The 23,508-nt window shown below is 49.4% G+C and overlaps 2 protein-coding genes, 5 non-coding genes and 1 pseudogene across 9 annotated transcripts; 6 read left to right on the top strand and 2 right to left on the bottom strand.

Moving 5' to 3' along the window:
• The first annotated feature begins 1,431 nt into the window (after positions 1-1,431).
• On the top strand, positions 1,432-6,765 carry NOP56 (NOP56 ribonucleoprotein). Its single transcript, XM_047853733.1, has 12 exons — positions 1,432-1,509; positions 1,663-1,752; positions 2,139-2,253; positions 2,809-2,970; positions 3,147-3,345; positions 3,713-3,900; positions 3,978-4,129; positions 4,307-4,407; positions 4,776-4,924; positions 5,152-5,273; positions 5,462-5,599; positions 6,307-6,765. Exons 1-12 carry the CDS (start codon positions 1,507-1,509, stop codon positions 6,679-6,681), a joined length of 1,794 nt encoding a protein of 597 aa, XP_047709689.1. The 5' UTR covers positions 1,432-1,506; the 3' UTR covers positions 6,682-6,765.
• LOC125163174 (small nucleolar RNA SNORD110) lies at positions 2,578-2,645 on the top strand. Its single transcript, XR_007151331.1, has one exon. It is a non-coding gene; the product is annotated as a small nucleolar RNA SNORD110 (small nucleolar RNA).
• LOC125163164 (small nucleolar RNA SNORA51) lies at positions 3,458-3,588 on the top strand. The gene has a single exon (XR_007151321.1). It is a non-coding gene; the product is annotated as a small nucleolar RNA SNORA51 (small nucleolar RNA).
• LOC125163172 (small nucleolar RNA SNORD86) lies at positions 4,470-4,554 on the top strand. The gene has a single exon (XR_007151329.1). It is a non-coding gene; the product is annotated as a small nucleolar RNA SNORD86 (small nucleolar RNA).
• On the top strand, positions 4,989-5,059 carry LOC125163152 (small nucleolar RNA SNORD56). Its single transcript, XR_007151310.1, has one exon. It is a non-coding gene; the product is annotated as a small nucleolar RNA SNORD56 (small nucleolar RNA).
• On the top strand, positions 5,320-5,391 carry LOC125163151 (small nucleolar RNA SNORD57). The gene has a single exon (XR_007151309.1). It is a non-coding gene; the product is annotated as a small nucleolar RNA SNORD57 (small nucleolar RNA).
• IDH3B (isocitrate dehydrogenase (NAD(+)) 3 non-catalytic subunit beta) lies at positions 6,757-11,528 on the bottom strand. Of its 3 annotated transcripts, XR_007151086.1 has the most exons (13): positions 11,462-11,528; positions 11,253-11,333; positions 11,046-11,144; positions 10,826-10,946; positions 9,265-9,325; positions 9,056-9,188; positions 8,819-8,952; positions 8,622-8,724; positions 8,389-8,535; positions 8,048-8,142; positions 7,873-7,933; positions 7,011-7,214; positions 6,757-6,900 (listed from the first exon to the last, which is right to left on the bottom strand). XR_007151086.1 is itself a non-coding variant. In XM_047853736.1 (12 exons), the coding sequence occupies exons 1-12, from the start codon at positions 11,495-11,497 to the stop codon at positions 6,820-6,822; spliced, it is 1,152 nt and encodes a 383-aa protein (XP_047709692.1). In that variant the 5' UTR covers positions 11,498-11,528; the 3' UTR covers positions 6,757-6,819. The 3 variants fall into 3 exon arrangements, 2 of the variants coding, with proteins under 2 accessions (XP_047709692.1, XP_047709691.1); XM_047853736.1 differs by lacking the exon at positions 7,011-7,214; XM_047853735.1 differs by having other exon boundaries at positions 6,757-7,214.
• Positions 11,529-18,817: 7,289 nt separating this feature from the next.
• LOC125162908 (isoleucine--tRNA ligase, cytoplasmic-like) lies at positions 18,818-23,096 on the bottom strand (annotated as a pseudogene).
• Positions 23,097-23,508: the final 412 nt, after the last annotated feature.

Consider the following 23,508-nt stretch of genomic DNA (forward strand, 5'->3'; position numbering starts at 1 on the left):
AAAAATCAGTCATAGCATTAATATTTTCTGTTACATTTTGGAAACATCTACTTAATTTGGTATTTATAATTTAAGAGAATTTAACATACTGATGTAGGTAACAGATTAATTTTGCAATTCCTTAAAATGTGAAAGAGTGGGGCACCTGGGTGGCTCCTTTGGCTGAGCATCTCACTCTGGATTCTGGCTCAGGTTACCATCCACCGCCAACGGTCCAGGGTTGTGGGATCAAGCCCTGCCTCGGGCTCTCCACTGAGTGTGGAGCTTGCATAAGATTATCTCTCTCACCCTCTGCCCCTCTCCCCTGTGCACGCTCTCTAAAAAAAAAAAAAATTTTTTTTTAATGTGAAAGAGTAACTGATTCAGATTCATGACTGTACAAGAATATATGTGATAAGAATTTAATCACATTTTAAGCAATATTGAGATTATGAGATTTTAAGGTTCCTCGTATTTTTAAGAGTGAGCTCAGTACTTGGATTTTGTTTACCAAGAAGTGAATTGCCTAAGAAGAAAATATGTTCAATTTATAAATGCGCTTTAGTTATGGGGATATATGGAATACAAATCCCCTTAAAATGATTTTTTTTTAATTTGCCAGCATATTTACTACTTTAGGATAACCAGGTTTGGGGTTTATAGCTCTAATATTCATTACTAAAGCAAAGGGAATTTCAAAAGTCACCAGATTGCCCAGAACCCCGTCCTAGAGGGCCTGGAAGCAGCTCCCATTCACCTGGAACTGGGCGTTCAACGGGGCGAGCAACACGTGGCCCTACCAAAGGAACTGGTTCTGCTTCAGCAGGGGAACCAGAAGCCGACCAAGGAACAGGTGAGACTGTCATTCGTTTCTACTGTATCGCCTGCCACCCTCATTTTTTGAAGTAATAAACAAAATACAACCGAAAAGCTCGAAGCAGGCCACGAAAAGCCGTTTCCTCCGGGTCTGCGCCATCGCGCCCCAGGCCCCGCTTCCATCCGCGGGAGCAGGGTGGTCCCCGAGTGGGAGGCGGGGACGAAGGGGTCCCGGGAGGCGTGGGGAGCAGGGAGGGGTCCAGGGCCCTAAATCACCCGCGTTGCGGAAGGCGGGCTCGGCAACAAGTTTCCGCGTGGGAATAGTCGCCGCGGCCCGCACGGGATCTCCCGCCCGGCCTCTGCCGAGCTCTGCCATCCACGATTCCTATGATGGAGACCTGGGGCTGGAATATTATCTGGGAAAGCGCCTTCCCAAACTGCTTTGCGGCCTGCTGGCCGGGCCGCAGCCCGCGCGTCCCCGGCAACCGCGCTGACCCGCGCCGCAGCGGAGGCCGCACGGCAGCCCGCGCGCTCGCGCTCCCAACTCCCGCCCTCCGGGCGATACCACCGCGGCGCACCCCTCCGAAGGCCCGCAAAGGTATCGTCCCCGGTCTCTGATTGGCCGACGGCGCGGAGGCGTGGCTTCCGGAGCCCGGTTCCGCGCGCCGGAGCCCACTCGCCGCATTGCGAGCCGGGCCAGGAGCGGGCGCCATGGTGAGGAGTGGTAGCGGGTGCGGGTGAGGCGAAGGCCGAGGTTTGGGCCTGAGTTCGGACGGGAGCCCGGGCCGGGGCGGGAGTCTGCCCTGGGAGCGGGGCCGGGTGAACTCGGGAACCACGCTGACGCCCGCGCCCCGGCTCCCGTTCCAGGTGCTGCTGCACGTGCTATTCGAGCACGCGGTCGGCTACGCGCTGCTGGCGCTGAAGGAGGTGGAGGAGATCAGCCTGCTGCTGCCGCAGGTGGGTGGAAGCGGTGGGCTTGCCGGCCGCGCCACGCTCCTGGGGCCGCCGGGCCCCGGCATGCACCGCGCGCTCCCACGTGGCCGGTCGCGCTTTGGGGGGGTGCGCTGGGCCTGAAAGCTCCCGACCTGGCGGTGGGTGGGTGTGTGTGGGGGGGTCCTTACCTGCGTTCGTAATTAGTGTCGCGTTAGAAGCACTTGCAAGTAAGCCCCCCGGATTGCACCCCGTACGATGAAGCCGACCGGGATTCAGGGCCTATACTCGGCTCGTTTTCAAAGCGTTCGGTTGGTTCTTAAACATGCGTGCAGGGCTGAGAACCGCTGCTTTACTGCGCCCTAGAGGCAAGAGCCAGGGAAGAAAACCGCTCATCCTGTTTCTTCCCCAAGGTGGAAGAGTGCGTGCTCAACCTGGGCAAGTTCCACAATATCGTTCGTCTCGTGGCCTTTTGTCCCTTTGCCTCGTCCCAGGTTGCCTTGGAAAATGCCAACGCTGTGTCTGAAGGTGAGTCGGCCACCACCAAGTATTTTACGGAGATAAGTCGATGTGATTTCTTTGTGGGCCTTCTAGAGATAAATGCTCCATAGGTGAAATCCGGTAGGGAGGCATGGTTTGATGGTAAAGGTGGTTCTCTGGTAATTGTCGAAGCGCTTGGAAAAGGCGGTTTTGATACAGAAGAGCCAAGAAAAGAAGATTATTCCAGAAGGGAAATCAGGCACTAAATGCTCACTTACACAGCGCCCTAGGGTGTGTTGGAGGCTTCAATTATATATTGCACACGCTTGCAATTGGACCTGAGTCCTGTTCCTTCCATGGTTGATGCGGGCTTTGCGGTGATGACGTGAATCTGTCAATCCCCTGAGTGCAATCACTGATGTCTCCATGTCTCTGAGCAAAGCCTGAAGCAAGGAAGGATCTAGGTGTGCCATCCCAGCATGCTCTGTGGGACCAACATAGGATAAGTCTATCACTTAATCAGCATTTAGGGTGACAGGATCCCTTTTATGAGTTAAGCATTCTTCAGTATGTTAGTGGAAGCTCTCTGTTCTCTGCCCTGAGGTGTTGTTCACGAGGACCTCCGCCTGCTCTTGGAGACACACCTGCCATCCAAAAAGAAGAAAGTACTCTTGGGGGTTGGAGACCCCAAGATCGGTGCTGCTATACAAGAAGAGTTAGGGTACAACTGCCAGACTGGAGGCGTGATAGCTGAGATCCTGCGAGGTGGGACTCCTATTAACATTCACTGCATTTGTGGCATCTCTTGAGGGGGGATCTGGAAACTTAACAGGGTGCTTAGCTTAAGGTTGCTTCTGGGAAGCCCTTCTGCTTGGCTGGTGCCCGTGAGTGCAGAGGTTGGCTTAGAACCTTCCCTTGCTCACAGTCTCGCTCTCCTCCAGGGGTTCGTCTGCACTTCCACAACCTGGTGAAGGGTCTGACAGATCTGTCTGCTTGTAAAGCCCAGTTGGGGCTGGGACACAGCTATTCCCGTGCCAAAGTTAAGTTTAACGTGAACCGGGTAGACAATATGATTATCCAATCCATTAGTCTCCTGGACCAGCTGGATAAGGACATCAATACTTTCTCCATGCGTGTCAGGTAAAGAGCCTGAGCAACCCCTGAGAAGGGGGTCTTTGGCCTGTGGTTTAACTAATTTGAATGCTGAAGTCAGGACTGGCTCCTGCCGGCAGAACCGCGTGGGGTGGGGCTGAGCCTCCTGGTGCTTACCACAGGCTGTGTTCTTACACTGACTGTACAGAAAGAGGAGGCAGAGTAAATCCACCCATATACACCCCAGCCCAGGTGCTTTGCCTGGTCTGTATTGTGAATGGGGGGACATGGAGTTGACATTTTGAATCTGACTTGTTTCCTGTTCTTCAGGCAAAGAATAGAAATGGAGAGGGTTGAGGCTATAGCTTTGAGACCTGGCAGCTGGGCAGGGAGTGATTGTGCTGGCTTTTTGCAGGGAGTGGTACGGGTATCACTTTCCTGAGCTGGTGAAGATCATCAATGACAATGCCACATACTGCCGCCTCGCTCAGTTCATTGGAAACCGAAGGGAGCTGAATGAAGACAAGCTGGAGAAGCTGGAAGAGCTGACAATGGATGGAGCCAAGGCTAAGGCTATTCTGGATGCCTCGCGGTCCTCCATGGGTCAGTACAGCTTGGTGGCCAGAATAAGTTTGGCGCTGTGAATATCTGGTCTTGCATTCATTCTTGGTGTCCCTTAGGCATGGACATATCAGCCATCGACTTGATAAACATCGAGAGCTTCTCCAGTCGTGTGGTGTCTTTGTCAGAGTACCGCCAGAGTCTACATACTTACCTGCGATCCAAGATGAGCCAAGTAGCCCCCAGCCTATCAGCGCTAATTGGGGAAGCGGTGCGTCATGGGGAACACAACATGGGGTTAAGGACTATTACGACAGAGGTCCATACTGCTGTATTTTCTGACCCATTGTTAATCTTCCCCAGTTGCACTTGACGACGGGTGAAGTGGAATTATGCAGTTGGTAGAGTGGCGATTCCAGCTTCTCTAATTCCTTGAATCCTTTTCTAGGTAGGTGCACGTCTCATTGCTCATGCTGGCAGCCTCACCAACCTGGCCAAGTATCCAGCGTCCACAGTGCAGATCCTTGGGGCTGAAAAGGCCCTGTTCAGGTACCAGTGAGGGCACCTGCCCACACACCGGTGCCACTTGCGGTGCCCACTGCTTGTTTGGGGATCACGGTGATGGCTGACCAGGGCTCCCTGACCTATACAGACCTCTGCTATGGGGTGATGGCCAGTCCTGGTGTCTGAGTGATTCCCAGGGCCCAGCAAAGGGACCAGATTTCCAGGTCAGCGACATTGGATGCCTTCCCTCTGCCTCTGGGAGCTGTGGGTTGGCATGAGGTGGGGGTGTAGAGACCCAGTCCAGCCTAAGGCTCACTTTGGAGACTGGGGGAGCACGGGAGGGGAGGAGCTGCCTCGGCTGGTGGGGTTTAGATTTCTGATCTTAAACTCCCCACTAAATATTCTTCTCCCAGAGCCCTGAAGACAAGGGGTAACACCCCAAAATATGGACTCATTTTCCACTCCACCTTCATTGGCCGAGCAGCTGCCAAGAACAAAGGCCGCATCTCCCGATACCTGGCAAACAAATGCAGTATTGCCTCACGAATTGATTGCTTCTCTGGTATGGGTGGGGGGGTTGGAGGAGAAGGGGCTGGGAGGAGGGGAGGCTGACTACCTAGCAGCTTCTACAATGATGGCAATATTTTTCGTCAACAGCAGTTCACCTAGTGAGTGTTGAAACCTTGGGTCTGAGTGAAGCTGAGGGTAGAGGGAAAACGGTGGGGACTAGCTGGCCCTTTAGGAGCTGACAGGCTTTGTTTACCCACACGCACACACACACACATCCAGAGGTGCCCACAAGTGTATTTGGGGAGAAACTTCGAGAGCAAGTTGAGGAGCGGCTGTCCTTCTATGAGACAGGAGAGATTCCACGAAAGAATCTGGATGTCATGAAGGAGGCGATGGTTCAGGTCAGTTTGGGCTTTGCTGGGTGGGGGAAGGACCAGAGCTGGCTGTTGGAGGTGATGAACTGGCTAAGCCTGACTTTGTAGAGTGGAGGCAAAAAAACTGATTTAATGAGCCTGATCCAATGAAGCCGGAAAGGAGGCCTAGAGAACCTGCAGTCTTCAGGGCCTTTTCAGCACTTTTCTTTGGCCAGGCAGAGGAAGCGGCTGCTGAGATGGCCAGGAAGCTGGAGAAGCAGGAGAAGAAACGCTTGAAGAAGGAGAAGAAACGGCTGGCCGCCCTTGCCCTCGCGTCTTCGGAAAACAGCAGTAGTACCCCGGAGGAGTGTGAGGTCAGTGGGCAGGCCAACCCTCAGCCCAGGGTGAAGGCCCCGGGTGTAGGGTTCTTGACAGCAGAACAGAGGATGTGCTACCTCACATCATGGTCTCGAGTCCAGGCTTTTGGACTAAAATCAGGACCTGAAACATCTCAAACTACCTCTTGATTCTATAGGAAGGAGATAGGTGCTGAGAGAACTGGCTCAGGAGCCCAGAGAGCTGGTTGTAACACACCCGGTCCCTGGGCAAGTGTTCTGTCCTCGGCTGCCTCCCAGGAGTCCTCAACCGGGGGTAGTGTGAATTCCTGCTCTGCGTGTTCTCAGCCGTGTTGTCCAGAGGTGGTAGCATTTCATAGTGGGGCTTGGGGCAGGGAGGTCCCCATGATGTGTTCTAGGTTAGGGTCCTCCCCAGGATTTTCATGCAGCGCCCAGTTTGTCAAGTAGTCTTTCAGGGTCCCCTTTGGAACATGGCATGATGGTTCTATTGTGTGTTTTTCTATAGCTATTTCATGGGCTTAGACAGCAACATATCCTCCTTAAGTGGGAGTCCCCTTGGGGATGGGTTTGCAGCATCTTGCCTATAGTTAGAAATCCTTTCTGAAACACTGGGCGATTTTCACACCATTTCCACCAGTTTCTCTGCCCTATTTAGTTGCTGGAATTTTCAGAGGTGCGCATATTCGTACGATGGAAGATCGTTTCACGCCCATTTTTCTCTTTAGGAGATAAGTGAGAGACCCAAGAAGAAGAAAAAGCAAAAGCCCCAGGAGACTCCTCAGGAGAATGGAATGGAAGACCCATCGGTTTCTGTCTTCAAACCCAAGAAAAAGAAATCTTTTTCCAAGGAGGAGCTGGTTAGTAGTGATCTTGAAGAGACCGCTGGCAGCGGAAGTCTTCCTAAGAGGAAGAAATCTTTCCCCAAAGAGGAACCAGTTAGTGATGCCGAAGAGGCAGCAAACAGGAGCATCCCTAAGAAAAAGAGGAAATTCTCTTCTAAGGAGGAGCCACTCAGCAGTGGACCAGAAGAGGCTGTTGGCAGCAAGAGCAGCAGCTCCAAGAAAAAGAAAAAGCTCCAGAAGTTCTCCCAGGAAGATTAGAGTGGACATTTTCCTGGTGGGGCATAACCCACATGGCATTTCCCAACCCATCCCTTATATCCCAATAAAAACAAATTCACAGGAGTCCATATATTTGTTTTATTGAACACCTTACATGGCTATGGGTGTGGATGGGACCTACTGGTGAGGCAGAGCACCAATGACCGCCTCAGTGAAGTCTTGGCAGGTGGCATAGCCACCCATGTCAGAAGTTCGAACCTGTAGGGGAGAATGGTCATCATCCCTGTGGCCTAGGCCCCATCCCTAGGCGGCCCCCTACCCCCACCTAGTAATACATGGGTCCCTAAGGAAGCCAGCCCCAGGACAACCTAGGCTCTGCCCAGATGATTATGGTCTAAAAGGTTTAAGAGCTCTTCTCTGGTCCACTGTACTGAAGGGAGGTGTAGGTAGTATGGTCCTTGTGAGGTTGGAGGGAATAAAGGGGTTTAGCCCCCGTGGGGGTGCAGGTGGCCGATGACAGACTTGATGAAGTCGGTTGTGGTACTGTAGCCGCCCATGTCTCGAGTCCGCACCTACAGCCACCACCGGCAAAAGCCGTGGGGAAGAAGAGAAGAGAGCCCATGAAGGGGGGATAGGGCAATGTGATGGGCATGGAATCCAAGAAGGAATGACAAGGCCAGAAAGAAGATGCAATGCAGCAGAATCGCAAGGAGGTGGCCAGGTTTGGAAGAGCATGGGCTCCCCCACTCCTGTCTGGGCCAGAGCCACTATCAGAGAGCTATGCTGCAGCCTGAGCAGGATGGGAGGGAGGCTGAGCGTGAAGTGAGATGGGAGATGCAAGTCCTGGAGGACTTCAGACCACGTGGGAGGACGGAAGGCAGGGGAATGCAGATGAGGAAGGGCTTGCAGGTGTGGAGAAGCAGACACCTGTGCCTCATCCTGCCTGCTATCTCCCTCTGCTCCTCTGGCCCCCACACCCTCCCCCAGACAGCAGCCACAAAAGAGCCGATGGATGGAGCAGGAAAGAGGGCATAGCAGACAGTAACCAAGAGGCAAAGGAGACCCAGAGGATGAAACAGCCAGAAGGAAGGTGAGGAACAGCCCTGAGAGCTGCAGGGGAAGATCAGAGCGCAGAAGATGTTCTGGGGACCTGGAGGGAAAGGAGGCCCCGATTCAGGTTCCCCAAAGAGGAGTGCTGAGGCCCTGAAACCCACAGCCTTTCTGACTCACCTTGCCAACTTTGATCACCTTCTTCACGGCATCTGCAATCATGTTGGAGTGATACTCAAGACTGTCAATGTAGACAGGAAGAAACTGAGATTCTCCCCACATCATCCCCCTGATTTCCCCACCTGTGCTCCCCCTTAAAACACCCAGCCTCCTGCCCCAACCCACCAACACCTACTTGAGATGCCGCAACATGTTGGAAGCTGACAGCAGCATGGCTGTGGGGTTGGCTATGTTCCTGCCCACTGCCTGGGCAAATGGGTGCCGGGCGCCCTGTGGAGAGAGGGCAGGCCAGAGTCACTAGGAGCAGATGTTACGCAGAGGCTGAGGTCAGGGAAGGGCATTGAGGAAGAGAGCTCAGGTCAGACACCCAGGGTAGAAGCATACGGCAGTGGGGGGAAGAACACACCAGGGTCACTGAGGAGGGGGATGCATCGGAGGGCAGCTGTCAAGGGACCTGAAGTCAGAAGCCAGGCATGCAGAGAGGGCCGGGCGAAGAGAAGAGGTGACCTCACGTACCGTCTCAAAGACCGCATACTCTGCGCTATAGCTCTCACCAGGGACCACACCAGCTCCCCCAACCAAGCCGGCAGCCAGATTGTCAATAATGTTCCCGTAGAGATTGGGCATCACCAGCACATCAAACTGGTAAGGATTCTGCACCAGCTAGGAGGCAAAATGGCGGCATGGAGAAGTTCTGCTCCGTGCCCACCCCGGGCACTCTGAGGGCAGAGACATGGGGAGGACATTACCTGCATGCAGCAGTTGTCTATGATCATTGTCTCAAACTTGATTTTGGGGTACAGTTCAGCAACTTCCTCACAGCACTGCAGGAACAACCCATCCCCAAGTTTCCTGTCCGTGGGCCAAAGGGAACAGATTCAATCAAGAAAGTGCAAGGGGCTACCTTCTCAGGGGCTCCTATCCCATGCAAAGACATGTCCCTCACATGATGTTGGCCTTGTGAACAGCCGTGACCTTGCCCCGCCCCTTCTTGGTGGCATAGTCAAAGGCAAACTTGGCAATCCGCTGAGATTTGGTTCGGGTGACGATCTTCAAGCACTCAATCACACCCCTCGCACTCTGGATAAGAAAAGAAAAACAGCCAGGTGACCCTGAAAACAACGGAAGGAGCCATGCCGCTCTCTCCCTTCACCCCTGCCTTCCCCAGTTTCCAGGGCCTCACCTCATGTTCCAGTGAGCTGTACTCCCCTTCTGTCTGCTCTCGAATGATCACGAGATCTAGATTGTTGTGTCGAGTCTTGTACCCAGGAAGCGACTTCACGTGGACTACATTGGCAAACAAGTCCAACTTACGCCTGAGGGTGGGGCAGAGCCATCAGCACTCTGCCTGGTGCCCCAGGACTCCTCTGACCCACGGCCCCCGCCACCTACCTCAGTCGCATATCATAGGAGGCCAGTTCTCCCTTATACTCCATCGGGGTATGGATCTTTCCTATGTAAACAAAGGGGGAGGGGGAGGGCACAGGCTAAGACCAAGGGAACCCAGATCAGTGTCCAACCCTCTCAGTGACATGATGCAACCCAGACTCTCCTCTCCCACTCCCAAATCACTGACTCTTAAATGCCTCTGGAGACAAAGAAGAAACTGATGCTTGCAGGTCTATTTGACATTTTTTCAACCAATACTTATTGAATACTGACCAGGTATCAGGTACTAGGGATATCAACCAAAAAACACAATACACAATTCCTGTCCTCAAAACGTAAACAAGACATTGGGAAAGACGAATAATATGAAAGACACGGTAAGTATCACAGGAGAGGTATTAATGTCATACACAGAAGCACAGAATAGAAATCCTCTCTCGTAATGTCAAGAAATTTATGAAAACAGCTGGCACTTCAGCCAAATCCTAGGTTAAGTGGGTACAGTAGGTTGAATAGTGAGCCCACAAGAAATGTCCATGCCCTAACCCTCAGAACCTGTAAATGTGACCTTATTTGGGAAAACGGTGTTTATAGACATAATTAAGGATCTAGAGATGAAATCATCTTGAATTAGGGTGGGCCCAAAATCCAGTGTCAAGTCTTTATACAGGAAACAAAAGAGAAACAGATACACAGACAAAGAGGGAGAAAAGCTGTTCGAAAAATGAGGCAGAAATTGCAGCAATGCATCTACAAGCTAAGAAACACCAAGGAACACCAAGAGCCACCAGCAGCTGGAAGAGGCAAGGAATGATTCTCCCCTAAGCCTTCAGAGGAAGCCTGGCCAACACCTTAATTTTGGGAATCTAGCCTCCAGAACTGTAAGAGAACATATTTGTTACTTTAAGACACTAACTTTCAGGTAATTTCTACAGTAGCCCTAGGAAACTATAGTAGGGTAAGTGAGGGCTATTCTAACAGCATCAAAGGAAGAACATTCCAGGCAGAAGTAACAACGTAAATCAAGATAGTATTTGAAAACTAACAGTCCAGTGTGCCCCAAGCACAGAACAAGTGTTATGGAAATGAAGGCAGAAAAGCTGAAAGTCAGCTTACGAAGAACTTACTCTCCCACGCTAAGGCAGGGTCTGGCAAAGCCATGTCGGTCTTTCCAAAAGAACAGATGCAGAAGACAGATTGTAGGGGCAGAACTGGAAGCCAAAAAAAACCTCTAATGGGGAGATTAAAGCAGGGAAGGAGGGGGGGAAGACAGAAGAAAAGAGGCAGCTAGAAGTGGCATTCAAGAAGCACAATTAACAAGATTTGATGACCCATGATATAGCCCCCTGCCAGACTTCAAACCCTTGAAACCCTCCTGCACAGGCAGCTCACGTGATCTCTCAACTCCTGGGTCCCAAACAGTAAGAAACAAATGGCCACCACAAAATAGTGATGGGAGCCCGGGGGACTTAAGGTGTTAGTATGTGCCAAAAGAAGCTTAAAGAACGTTTGCTCGTGTGATTTTAAAAGGCATATGGGTGGAATAGCAAGGGGGCACACGTACCAATGATGGCCACCTTGTTCTCCTTCATGGAACTCAACACCTGCTCCAGCTTCTCCTCAGATGCCATATTCTGCACCTCGCTCAGGTGATGCTCCTGGAACTCCACTGGGACAGAGGCAGCCTTCAGGGACAGGTCCCCAAAATCTCTGGGTCACGATGGGGTAAGTCCTTTCCAACCCGCCCCATAGTGTGTGCTGGCTGATTCCCCGACGTCACTCACCTTGAACACCTCCTTGACAGCGTGCATCAGTTCAGGCCCCACGCCGTCGCCTGGCAGCATGGTCACGGGAAAGGCGCCCTCCACCCTCATGTCCTCAGCCTGCCAGCGGGACCATCAGAGCCACAGCTGGGGTGGGAGCACTGGTCCCGGGGAGCGGGGGACGAGGGGACAGGCGCGTGGACAGACCGGAGCCGGACTTTCCCTTACCTGGCTTCGAGAGGCGGCGTGCGCCACGGCAGAGGTACACAGGTTCCTCCATGTCCCGGAATTCGGGGCGGCGACCAGCGCCTGCGATAGAGACGCACACGCCCGTGAGGTCGGGTACGGGGGTCCCACACCCCGAATACTTCAGTGAGCCTGGTACACACCCGCCGCACCCCCACCCGCCCCCGGCACGACCTGACCCCAGGCCTCACCCGGGTCAGCCAGCGGACACCGCTGAGAGCCGCCATGTCCTCCGCAAGAAGTCGCGGGGGAAGTGACGTCAGAAGCCCGCGCGGGTGCGACCCCGATTTCCGGTCTGTTGTAGGGCAGTGGGCGAGTCTCCCTTGCCCGGACCAACGCTAGCTGGTCTCTGTTTTCCTTCTGCCCTTGACTCTTCTGTTTATCCTTTGCCGTGGAGCGTGAAGGGACACACACACTTTGCTGCTTTGTTTTTTTTTTTTTTTTATGTTGAATTTTTATGTTTAATTTATGTTGAAACTAACACTAAAGGAGAATATGAGATTTCATGCTTAGGGAACGAGTGCCGGAGTTTAACGGGGTGAGAATACTGAGGAATCTGTCCTTTCTTCATGTTTTTGTCTCTATGCCATGGTAATTCTTTTAAGCAATACGCACTGAATATTCCGTGTGTCAGGCACTAAAAACATTAATGAACACAACACAGTCCTTGGGGGAAGGTTGTGTGTCTGGTTTCTCCGGTAGTCTCCTAGCCTGCCCAGTTACTCTGTGTTAATCACATTTCCTCGTTGTTTCTTCCTATGTGGTCTTGTTCTTTGCTCTGACAGTTGTTTCCCTAAAAGTGTGTCCCAGGCCTCGACTACCCTGGGCAGAACCATTAGTTGGAGACAGAAATTATCTCAAGCATGTAAGTGGAACCAAAGGGGAATTTTGAACTACTTTTCTTAAGATTTTATTTTAAAGTAATCTCTACACCCAATGGAAGGCTCAAACTCACAACCCTCAAGATCATGAATCAAAGGCTCTACCGACTGAGCCAGGCAGGTGCTCCAGACTGCTTTTTTTGTAATTTTTTAATGTTTATTTGTTTTTGAGAGAGAGAGAGCGTGAGCAGGGGAGGGATAGAGAGAAGGAGACACAGAATCCAAAGTAGGCTCCAGGCTGTCAGCACAGAGCCCGACAGGGGGCTCAAACCCACAAACCATGAGATTATCTGAGCTGAAGTCCCTATGCTTGACCAACTGAGCCACCCAGGTGCCCCCATATTGATTTTTTAAATTCCATTCACATGCTGCTTTCAGATGACCTGCCTAAAAACAAAACGACACAGGAGGATTTTACCTAAACCGATATTCTAGCAGTGTGGTTTTGGATCACCTGTCCCAAGTGGACCAGTGGCACTTGTTTTTTGTTTTTAATTTTTTTTTTTTAACATTTGAGAGACAGAGACAGAGCACGAGTTGGGGGGGGACGGAGGTGGGGGCGGAGACACAGAATCTGACGCAGGCTCCAGGCTCTGAGCTGTTAGCACAGAGCCTGACACTGGGCTCAAACTCACAGACCGAAAGATCATGACCTGAGCCGAAGTTGGCTGCCCAACCAACTGAGCCACCCAGGCGCCCCAGCAGCACTTGTTAAAGATGCAGACTTAGGAGTTCTACCCCAGACTTGCAGAATTTGAATCTCAAGGCTGGGGCACCAGAAAATACATTTTTAACAGGCACCCCCAGATGATACACACTGAAAGTTAAATACCAGCTCTCTGTAATTTATATACTTCATCCATCAAAAAAAGGTGCAGGGCATTCTGGCAGCCGAAGGGAGGGAATGTAGTCTTCTAAATTTTTTTAAATGTTTACTTATTTTTGAGAGAGAGAGAGAGCACGAGCGGGGAAGAGAGAAAGGGAGAAACAGAATCCAAATGAAGCAAGCTCCAGACTCTGAGCTGTCAGCACAGACCCGGACGCGGGGCTCAGACCCACAAACCACAAGATCACGACCTAAGCTGAAGTCGGACACTTGACCAACTGAGCCACCCAGGTGCCCAGGGGAATGTAGTCATTCTATTCTTAGGGACCAAGTACAGGCTTTGTGCTTCCTTCTCTGCATTCCTTTAGACAGCGCAATCTCTACAGTCGTGGGATGAAAAGATTTATAGATTTTTAAAGATTAAGTAGGAGCCTTGAGCAAATGACAAGTGCTGTGTAAATATAAGGCTGTTATAAACTTATAGTTAATATAATTAATGTACACTATTAATGTAATGTACTCCTCCATCCCCATTCATATATTTCCATGAAACAAATCAAACCAGAGAGCATCATCACATTGTTCCCATAGACTCCCTAGTCCCACCTTCCACACTGCTATTGCCATCCACCACCACTTTTCTCCTCCAAATATTACTCTTTCTGATGAAGTGAGAGATTTACTTTTCTTAGAAATCTATATCCTCTTACTTGAGGAAATTTAAGGTGGAAAAGAAGAGGGATGTGCCATCTTGATCCAATCTCTGGTAATAACCTAATTTTTATTCCCCCAAAATGTTAATTTTCTTTTCTTTTTTCTTTTTTTTTTTTTTTTTTTTTTGTTTTTTTAGAGGGGGGCAGAGTGAGAGGGAGAGAGAGAATCCCAAGCGTTGAGCAGGGAGCTGGATGTCGGGCTTGATCTCACGACACTGAGATCGTGACCTGAGCTGAAATCAAGAGTCGGATGCTCAACCAACTGAGCCCCCACCCCCTGCCCCAAAATACTAATTTATCTTGAAGATAACTATGTTATTTTCATCCCTAAATTCTGCCCAGCCTGACATTCAAGCAATATCTGCTAACTGATGTGACACCCTGTAGCTACCCACAGGGTGACTCCAATTGACTCAAGCCAAGAAGATGAGACCATCATTGTCTGGAGGCCATTGCATCTTCCCTAGGAGCTTGATGAGTTCTCCTGGCCTTCAAGTCCCCAAGGAAGTCATCTCTCACTGATACTGCCTGACAACAGGGAAGTTTAGTCAGGACCCTTGAAAAGTTCCTCAACCAGTCTCTTGGGCAGGGGAGAGAGGTTAAACCATCTGTTTAACTGTTAAGTTAAACAAAGCATGTAGTGTGAGGCTGAGTGAATTGAATGTCAGTTTCCTAGGCCTAGAAATCCTCTAGTACGGAGGTCCTAAGCTGGGGTCCACAGACCCTATAGGCGTCCACGAATACAAATCAGTATCATGAACTTCGATGGGGAAAATCCAAAAATCACATCTTTGTTCTTACTAACCTCCAACTGAAATTTAGCATTTCCTTTCACTGTGAAGGTAGAATGAAATTTTAGTTCTACCTCTAGTACCCTTGACTTTGTTACTAATAAAGATTATATTTCACTCCGCATTTCACTTAGGCCCTGCATGGCCGAACCCCCCAGGCATCTCTCTGGCTCTTGGAGGCTCCTCTTGTCCATAGACAACCCACCAGAGAAGGGGGTAACTGTGAGCACTTAACAACTACCATCTGAAGCAGTTGGGGAAATGGATACACCCGCTGACAGAAGATCTGAACCGGGCAGCTCCTACCCTGTGGAGGTGAGATGAACATGGCATGCTGGGACACAGTGAGGAGAGCAGGCATGTTTGAGGAGGTGATGTAGAGTGAGGAGTAGTGAGTAAAACTGACACAAGTCTTAGGGCTGAGAGAAATAGGAATTTATGGGCAATACCAAGGACCCTGTTGGGATGGCAATGTAAATTTATCATGGTATGGTACAATTGTGTGCGATTTCACGGAGAAAACTAATTCTTGCGTTCATCCAAAAATATTTTTTGGCCAGAGAGAGGTACAAGGGGGTTGAGGGTGTTGGCAACATGGAGTCCAGGGGGAAGAAAAGACAGAAGCTAATGGATAAGCAGGTGAGGAGAGGATCAAAGATCCCAAGATATTCTAAGAGTAGTGCTCGTGGGAGTCACTGAGCAGTAAGTTGGAAGGGAAGGAGGGATTCTCCATCAGCAATAATGAAGCAATAATGAACTGGGAATAATGAAGTCCCAGACGGGGCTGTCAGAGCGGGTGCCAGAGAGAGCTCAAGATGACTCGTACAGAAGAGGACTCAGACCCACAATTATTGGATGAGTCATCAGTGTCCCCATGGGAGTCACCCATGATAGCGTCATCAGCTGAGGCAGGGGAAGGGCGAGGATTCAGGTGCCAGAACCTTCCCCTGAGAGCGGGAGAGACCAGGACGCCAGTCATGTCAGAAATGAGAAAGGTGGTGTCAGTGACTAGCAAGAACCCTCAGAAAGTAGGGCTGCTTTTTTCTGTGAGAGAAACCGAGAGAGCCAGTGGGGGAGGGGCGGAGAGAAAGGGAGGAAAGAATCCCAAGCGGGCTTGGCACTCAGCAGGAGCTCACCCGAGGGGCTTAATTTCAAGACTATGAGACCACGACCTGAGCCAAAATCAAGAGTCGGACACTCAACCAACCGAGCCACCCAGGCACTACACTTGGATATTTTTAATTAGTAAATTATTACATTCCTTTTTAAAAATATTATAAATTATAAAGAAGGCCAGAGTTTCTTAGCACCCCAGCCACAGCCCCCAGTCCACCTGCCCTATCTCCAGAGGCAGGTTCTCACCTCCTTCGAAACCTTTTTCCTGTGCATGTACAGCACCCAGAGTATATAGTATTGTTTTTAGTGGATGGGTGTGCCCTTTAGAAGAAATAGTTTCATGCTCTATATACTTACTGTCCAATAATGCACTTTTTTTCACTCAATACTATGTCTTAGAAATCTCGGGGCGCCTGGGTGGCTCAGTCGGTTAAGTGGCCGACTTCAGCTCAGGTCATGATCTCGCGGTCCGTGAGTTCCAGCCCCGCGTCAGGCTCTGTGCTGACAGCTCAGAGCCTGGAGCCTGTTTCAGATTCTGTGTCTCCCTCTCTCTGACCCTCCCCCGTTCATGCTCTGTCTCTCTGTCTCAAAAATAAATAAACGTTAAAAAAAAAATTTAGGGGCGCCTGGGTGGCATAGTCGGTTAAGCGTCCGACTTCAGCCGGGTCACGATCTCGCACTCCGTGAGTTTGAGCCCCGCGTCAGGCTCTGGGCTGATGGCTCAGAGCCTGGAGCCTGTTTCCGATTCTGTGTCTCCCTCTCTCTCTGCCCCTCCCCCATTCATGCTCTGTCTCTCTCTGTCCCAAAAAAAAAAATTAAAAAAAAAAAGTTGAAAGAAAAAAAATTAAAGAAATCTAAGATACCATGTTTTAGAAAACAAGCAGACTCGGGGCGCCTGGGTGGCTCAGTCGGTTGAGCATCCGACTTCAGCCCGGGTCACGATCTTGCGGTCTGTGAGTTCGAGCCCCGCGTCAGGCTCTGGGCTGATGGCTCAGAGCCTGGAGCCTGCTTCCGATTCTGTGTCTCCCTCTCTCTCTGCCCCTCCCCCGTTCATGCTCTGTCTCTCTCTGTCTCAAGAATAAATAAACGTTAAAAAAAATTAAAAAAAAAAAAAAGAAAACAAGCAGACTCGTTTTGTTTTGCTGCACGGTATTGTATAATGTCTGTTTACTAAATTTATCGAGCCTTTCTCAAGTTGATGGATATTTCGGTGGTTTCTAGTTTGGGCCATTACCAGCAATATTGCTGCGTAAATCTGATTTTCTTGGTACACGTGATAAACATTACAGAGTGCCCCCAAAGCATCTGTACTCATGTATGTGTTACAGGTTGTGAATATGTTCTGCCGTGATAAACAGAAAACTCATTAAAAAAATAACGGTTTGGGTTTTTTTCCCCTCATTTCTGAATTTAAGGAGTCACTGGGGTTGGTTTAACTGCTTAGTGACACCCCCTGAGACCCCAGCTTTCTGACGTTTCAGTCTGCTAACCTTAGCGTGTTGTATGAGAACCTCATCCTTGGTGCCTCATAATCACCATATGGCTGCTGCAGCTCTAGACATCACTTCTGCATTCAGCTGGGAAGGGGAAGAAAGAAGAGGCCCAGCCACGTCTGCTCTTTCTAACCAGAAATGTAAAAGCTTTCCCAGAAACCCTCTCGGCAGATTTCCACTTAGGGATCACAGGTCAGAACTAGGTCCGTGACCACTCCGACTGCAAGGGTGACTGGGAAAGAGGGGAAGAGGTTTGTCCTGATTGGCTTAAGCTAATTCTTCACACCTGGCTGTATTTTGCTCTCACCTGGGGAGCTGCTAAAAAATGCCTGTATTCGGATGCCACTGCCAGATGTTTGAGGTAGCAGTGTGGGATGGGGCCCCTACTGGTGTTTTTCACAAGCTCCCTGGATGATTCTAAAAGTTGACCAGAGTTGAGAACCAGTGGCTTACCTTAATCATGACCCTTCACCTGGGACCGGGCAGGTGTATCAGTTAGGATGAGATTCAGGTGCAAGGAACAATGTACAACATAATCGCAGCCCAGATAAGGGAAGGGTTTATTTCCCACTCACATAGAAGTCCAGTGACAGTGGGTTCAGGGCTGGGTTGGCCCTCTGCGGTCAGAGGCTCTGACTCCATTATCTTGTTGCCCCTCCTTGGAAGGCCTCCATTCCCAAGTTCATTCAACACCTAGGACAGTTATTCCGGCAAGAAGGAGGAGAGCAGAGGCCCCCAGCCGATTAGTGACACTCCCCGAGGTGTCCACACACCATTTCTGCTCACAAGCTGTGTGACACAGAAACATGACAGTCTTTGTCTTCAAAGCTCTGACTTCCATTTCAAGTCCTCCCCTAAAGATGAGAAATATATTCTCCAATTCGTTTCTTATCTGAGAGAAAGTTTATTGTTCTGATTTACTGAAACTGAAAATATTCCATCAAATTTTCCAAGAAAATCCACGTAGCAGAAATATTTGGGGGTGCCTGGCTGGCTCAGTCAGTAGAGCATGTGATTTGATCTCAGGGTTGTGAGTTCAAGCCCCATGTTGGGTGTAGAGATTACTTAAAAACAAAATATTTTTAAAAATATATTCAATACTGTCCGCTTCTTCAAGAGATCTCAAATAAGTTTTTATTTTTGAGAGAGAGAGAGAGAGAGGGAGAAATTATGTGTGTGGGGGGGGGGGCAGAAGGAGAGAGAGAGAGAGAGAGAGAGAGAGAGAGAGAGAGAGAATTGTAAGTAGACTCCACACTAAGCATGCAGCCTGATGCAGGGCTCAATCCCATGACCCTGGGACCATGACCTGAGCTGAAATCAAGAGTCGGTCACTCAACCAACTGAGCCACCCAGGTGCCCCTCAAATAGATTTTAAAAGACCAAAGAATATTACACACACACTATGCTATGCCACTTAAAATCACTCTACCTCGTACACTTGGAGAATTCGAGTATAGAAAAATCTAGTGCTGAGGTTCTGTTGTAGCCTTCCTCCCAACATGTCTGCATAGGTATTTACGGTTAAGTGTGAATATCACTCTGAGGTTCCAAGTCACTTCATGAATCAATACCATTTCAATTTCAGGCCAAAGGGAGCATATTACACATGACTGTCTTCAGTGTGCGTGTGCCTGTGTGTGTGTGTGTGTGTGTGTGTGTGTGTGTGTGTGTGTAGGGGACAGGTATGTGCCAGTGTAAGGCTGCCTGAACCACACTGGTAATGAATGTTACAAGTCTGCTGTTGTTGGTAATACAGAAACATACAGTTTTTAAGTTCAAAGTCTTCATGGGGATTTCCTCGTAATTTTATCTGTTTAAGTCTCATTCAGAAATTTAGCTTCCTGCTCCAAAGGCCAAACGCCTTGGCTACTTCATACCGAAGACCTTAGTGGGCCAGTCCACTCTGCCCAAGGGGGGTTTCGAGCAGGAGAGTGCCACTGTTCCCATGAAGCACTCCTGCGGGCCTGTGTTCAGGAGCTGCAGGTTGATGCACTGGCTCGGGCTGTCCCCCCACAGTGGGGGCAGACCCTGCTTCCACCTGAAGCGTTTTTCCAGTGAGACTCTGTAAGTCGGTTTGGTTTCGCATTTCTGTTTCACCATGGAAGGCAGCCAGCCCTGTATTCATTACACCAAAAATCCTAGTAACAACACCTCAGTTTTAAAAGGTCCACCCTACTCTCGCCTTTGGATTTTCCAGAAGCAATACTCCACCTTGCTTGCTGGCATTTGTACACATGTTAAGATGAACATGCACAGGCAGGGCCCGGCGGGGATAAACCCTGGGTGGGTGTGATTTCCGGGTCAGACCCATTTAACTGTATTTTCCCCGGAATAAGGACTTTATCTGATGTTGGAACTGGATATGGTTCCAAGGGAGCCTTGATGGTGGCAAGTATGAACTCCATGTGGCTTTTGATAACATTTTTCGGACACTTGCCTTCAGACTTTGCTTCATAGTAAGCTACTATTTCATCAGTTGCAACCAGATTGCACTTTTTGCCAATTTTCTGGATATGAGCCACTCCTTCATCCATGATTGACTGGTCAGGGGTGACGCCCAAAAGAACCAAAGCCTGGGCAGCCAAGTGTACAAACCGCGTCGTCCTGCCTGTTGTCTGATCAAAGGCGTACAGGAGACCAATGTCCCCTTCATTTGGTTCATGCCTTCTCCAACAACGGTCCCCCTCTCCTGGAAGCACTCCGGCTCCTCCCCCCTCGGCTGCTTGATGGACACATCACAGCCTTGAAGGCTCCCTTCAGAGGCTTCCCTGAGGACCACAGGATCAGGATCTGCCCTGAGGCAAAACCCGTACGTGTATTTTGTCTGTGGGCAGCATAACTTTTCCAGCACTGAGTTCCTCAGTGATATACTTCTCCAAAGACTTGATCTCGTTAAGAGCTCTTGATCCTGGGGTGCCTGAGTGGTTCAGTCAGTTGAGCATCTGACTCTTGGTTCGGATCAAGTCATGCTGTCAGGGTCAGGTGGTGGGAACAGCCCCAAGTTGGGCTCCGTGCTGTGCATGGAGCCTGCATGGGACATTCTCTCTCTCTCTCTCTCTCTCTCTCTCTCTCCCTAGCTCTCTCTCTCTCCCTCTCTCTCTCTTCCCCCACCTTCTCTGTCCCTCTCCTGCTTGTGATCTATCTCTAAAGTAAATTGAATGAATGAATGAATGAATAAATAAATAAATAAATAAATAAATAAATAAATAAATAGAGCTTCTGGATGCTGACAGAGAACCACAATTTTTTTCAAAAGATACTTTATCGGAATGGTTTTGGGGTTTCGAATCACTCGCCGACATTCAATCACAGACCATATCCCAGATACTGTGCCCTCCATTTTCTTGTCAGTCAACTTCTCTCGAACATGGGACAGCATGGGGTGGTGGATGCTGAGGGTGTCTGTGTCCTGGACAGAAACAGGGTCAGTCAGCATCTTTAGATTCCAGTACACCAGTTTAGGAAGAAAAGGTGTCTAGGGGCCATCAGTCCGTACAGAGAAATCAGGATACTAAACAAGGTCTCCAGGGGCATAACACGGTCCTCCTCCCCATTTCCACCCTTTAGCCTTCTGTGGTTCATCCTGACATAGCAATTGGTCAGGACATCCAGAAACTTGATCAGACAAAGCATTGCAATATAGAGTCTATAAGCTGCCATTTTGGTCTGAAAGAGCCCAACAAGCAACTAACTGCATGAAGGACGGGACCCGCCAGTGTGGGGTGTTGGCACTTTCTTTAACCGTGTTCTCATTGTAGAGGAAGTCCATTTCTTCCTCCTCCTACAGCTTCAGGAAGTTCTGGATGAGGAAGCAATAGGTATTGTACCAAGGGAGGAGCATGTCCTTCAAGACATCATGCACCCCCTCCTCCTTAAAGCAAAGGTTTTCTGTTCTCACCACAGGGCAGTTAATCAGATACAATCTGAGGACCTAGGCACCACATTTATGGATGATTGAAAGTGGATCCAGATAATTCTTATTCCGTTTGCTCGCTTTTTGGCCTTCACTTGCCAGGATGAGCCCATGCACAATCACATTCCTAAAAGGTGGCTGTCCAAAGAGAGCAGTGGCCAGCACCACCAGAGTGTAAAACCATCCTCTGGTATGGTCAATGTCTTCAGCAAGGAAGTCTGTAGAAAATGTATCCTCAGACTCCCTCTTGTTTTCAAATGGATAATGAACTGGAGCATAGGGCATGCTGCCATTCTTAAACCAACAAACACTTCAGAGGCACGACACAACAGTTTTCACAGCAGGAAGGGATGGTCTCTCTGTGGAGATCAGAGATCTTAGCTCCCAATAGCGCTTCAAGTTCTGCCATTGATCCAACGCATGCTGCCTCCTTGAAGTCATCACTGACCCACAGTGGGATAGGGGTGCCCCAGTATCTGTTTCTGGAAATTGCCCAGTCACGTGAATCCTTTAGCCAATTTCCAAGTTGCTTTTCCCATACAAACTCTGGGACCCAGTAACACAGGTCATGGTTCCTCAGCAGCTGGTCCACCCTGGGCTCCACCCACAAGGACCAGCCAGGCACTACTTGGTACATGAGGGGAGTGTCTGACCCCCAGCAGAAAGGGTCATGGTGAGTGAGGTTTCGGGCAACAAGAAGTCAGCCTTCTTCCTCCAGGGTCCTGATGATATTTTTATCAACCTCCTTCACATACTGTCCTGTGAAACCTGTCACTTCCGCAGTAAAACAGCCTGAAGCATCCACAGGGCAAACAGGAGGAGAGTCTTTTTTGGTTCTTAATTTTTTTCAGTTTATGTATGCAGAGAGAGAAAGGGAAAGAGACAGCACGAGTGGGGGAAGGGCAGAGAGAGGGGGAGAGCGAGAATCCCAAGCAGGCTCCCTCCGCAGGGTGAGCACCAAGCCCGATGCGGGACTCACACTCATTAACCGTAAGATTATGACCTGTGCCAAAACCAAGAGTCAGACACTCAGCTGACCGAACGCCCCAGGAGGAGAGTCTTTATGAATGATGTTGAAGTCCATGCCGACCTGATAGTCATCAGCACCGAAGTAAGGAGCCTGGTGTACCCCTCCAGTGCCCTCCTCCTCCTGCATAGAGCCATCAGTAAACACAGTGAAAGCACCACCAACCTTACCCCGCACAAAATAGTCAAACAGGGGCCTGTACTTCTCGCCTTTGAGATAGGTACCGGGAAATCTTGCAAGGATCTCATGGTCACTCTCCAACTTATCAAGAGCTGATACTACGGCTTCCATTAAAATGAGCAATTTTCCCCCGAAAACATCTTTAATCTTCACGCACTGCATATCTGGATTAACGCACAGGACAAGGTTACCGGGTAATGTTCAGGAAGTGGTCGTCCAGACAACCAAGGATACGTGTTCATCTTCCTCCCAAAGGAAAGTTACAAATGTGAAAGGATCTTGAACATCCTTGTATTTCTGGTGAGACTCAATGTTGGAAAGTAGGGTGTTGCACGCGGTTAGAGAAGGGCATGACTTTCACACCTCTATCCACAAGGCCTTTCTCATAGGGTTGTTTAAAGACCCACCAGACAGATTCCATGAATTATAGATACAGCGTTTTGTAGTCAGTGTCAAAGTCGATCCATCGGCCAAGTCTGATAACTCTGGACTTCCACTTAGTAGAATATCTCATCACAATTGCTTGGCACTGATTGTTATGCTCTACAATCCTCGTTTTGGCTACATCCCCTGGTCCTCTGATTCCCAATATTTTATCGATATCATATTCCACAGGTAAGCCATGACAATCCCATCCAAATCTTCTGTCAACAGGAAACCCACTCTGGTGAGGATATCTGGTAACCGTATCCTTAATTGTCCCTGTAAGTATATATCCATAGTGAGGCAGTCCAGTTGCAAAAGGAAGCCCATCGTGAAATGTAAATTTTGGCCTATGTTTGATTGGTTTAAGCATGCCTGAAAACAGTTAATTTCAGAACAGTACTGCAAGATTTTTCTCTTCTTCAGCAGGAAAATTCACGTTTCCTGCAACTTGCTGAACCATTTTGTTGCTGAAGGGCCCCCGGACCAGTGCACCCCAGAAAGAGCCGAGGTGATATATTCTCCAATATTTTTGCTAATGCTATTATGGTTTTGTGCGTTTATATGGTTTAGATCATTCATTTATCTGAAATGTAGTTTTGTAAAAGGCGAAAGATAAATGCCTAACCTTATTTTTTCCAAAAATATTAGCTCATTGCCCTAGCATCATTTATTATCTTTTCTTCCAGATAGGAAATCTGCCTTCATCAAACGCTACACTTGCACATATGGATTAGATCAAACCATGTGAGATTGTTGACATCTATCATCTCCCTCAGCTTTATTTTCCCAATGATCCCAGTCACTACTAGATGTCATATTACATATTTGTTTGTTTATCTCTGTCTCTCACTTGAATGTAAGTTCAGTGAAGG

The sequence above is a fragment of the Prionailurus viverrinus genome, chromosome A3, assembly GCF_022837055.1.
Source record: "Prionailurus viverrinus isolate Anna chromosome A3, UM_Priviv_1.0, whole genome shotgun sequence".
NCBI lineage: Eukaryota > Metazoa > Chordata > Mammalia > Carnivora > Felidae > Prionailurus > Prionailurus viverrinus.

Bases quoted from the DNA above. Each gene is read 5' to 3' on its own strand.
- NOP56 (XM_047853733.1), top strand. The intron at 3,901-3,977 runs GTCAGTACAGCT...GGTGTCCCTTAG, and splicing joins TGCCTCGCGGTCCTCCATGG to GCATGGACATATCAGCCATC. The intron at 4,925-5,151 runs GTATGGGTGGGG...ACACACATCCAG, and splicing joins ACGAATTGATTGCTTCTCTG to AGGTGCCCACAAGTGTATTT.
- IDH3B (XM_047853735.1), bottom strand. From the start codon at position 11,497: ATGGCGGCTCTCAGCGGTGTCCGCTGGCTGACCCGG. The intron at 11,145-11,252 runs GTAAGGGAAAGT...TCCCGCTGGCAG, and splicing joins ACGCCGCCTCTCGAAGCCAG to GCTGAGGACATGAGGGTGGA. The intron at 7,934-8,047 runs GTAGGTGTTGGT...CTACATTGACAG, and splicing joins AACATGTTGCGGCATCTCAA to TCTTGAGTATCACTCCAACA.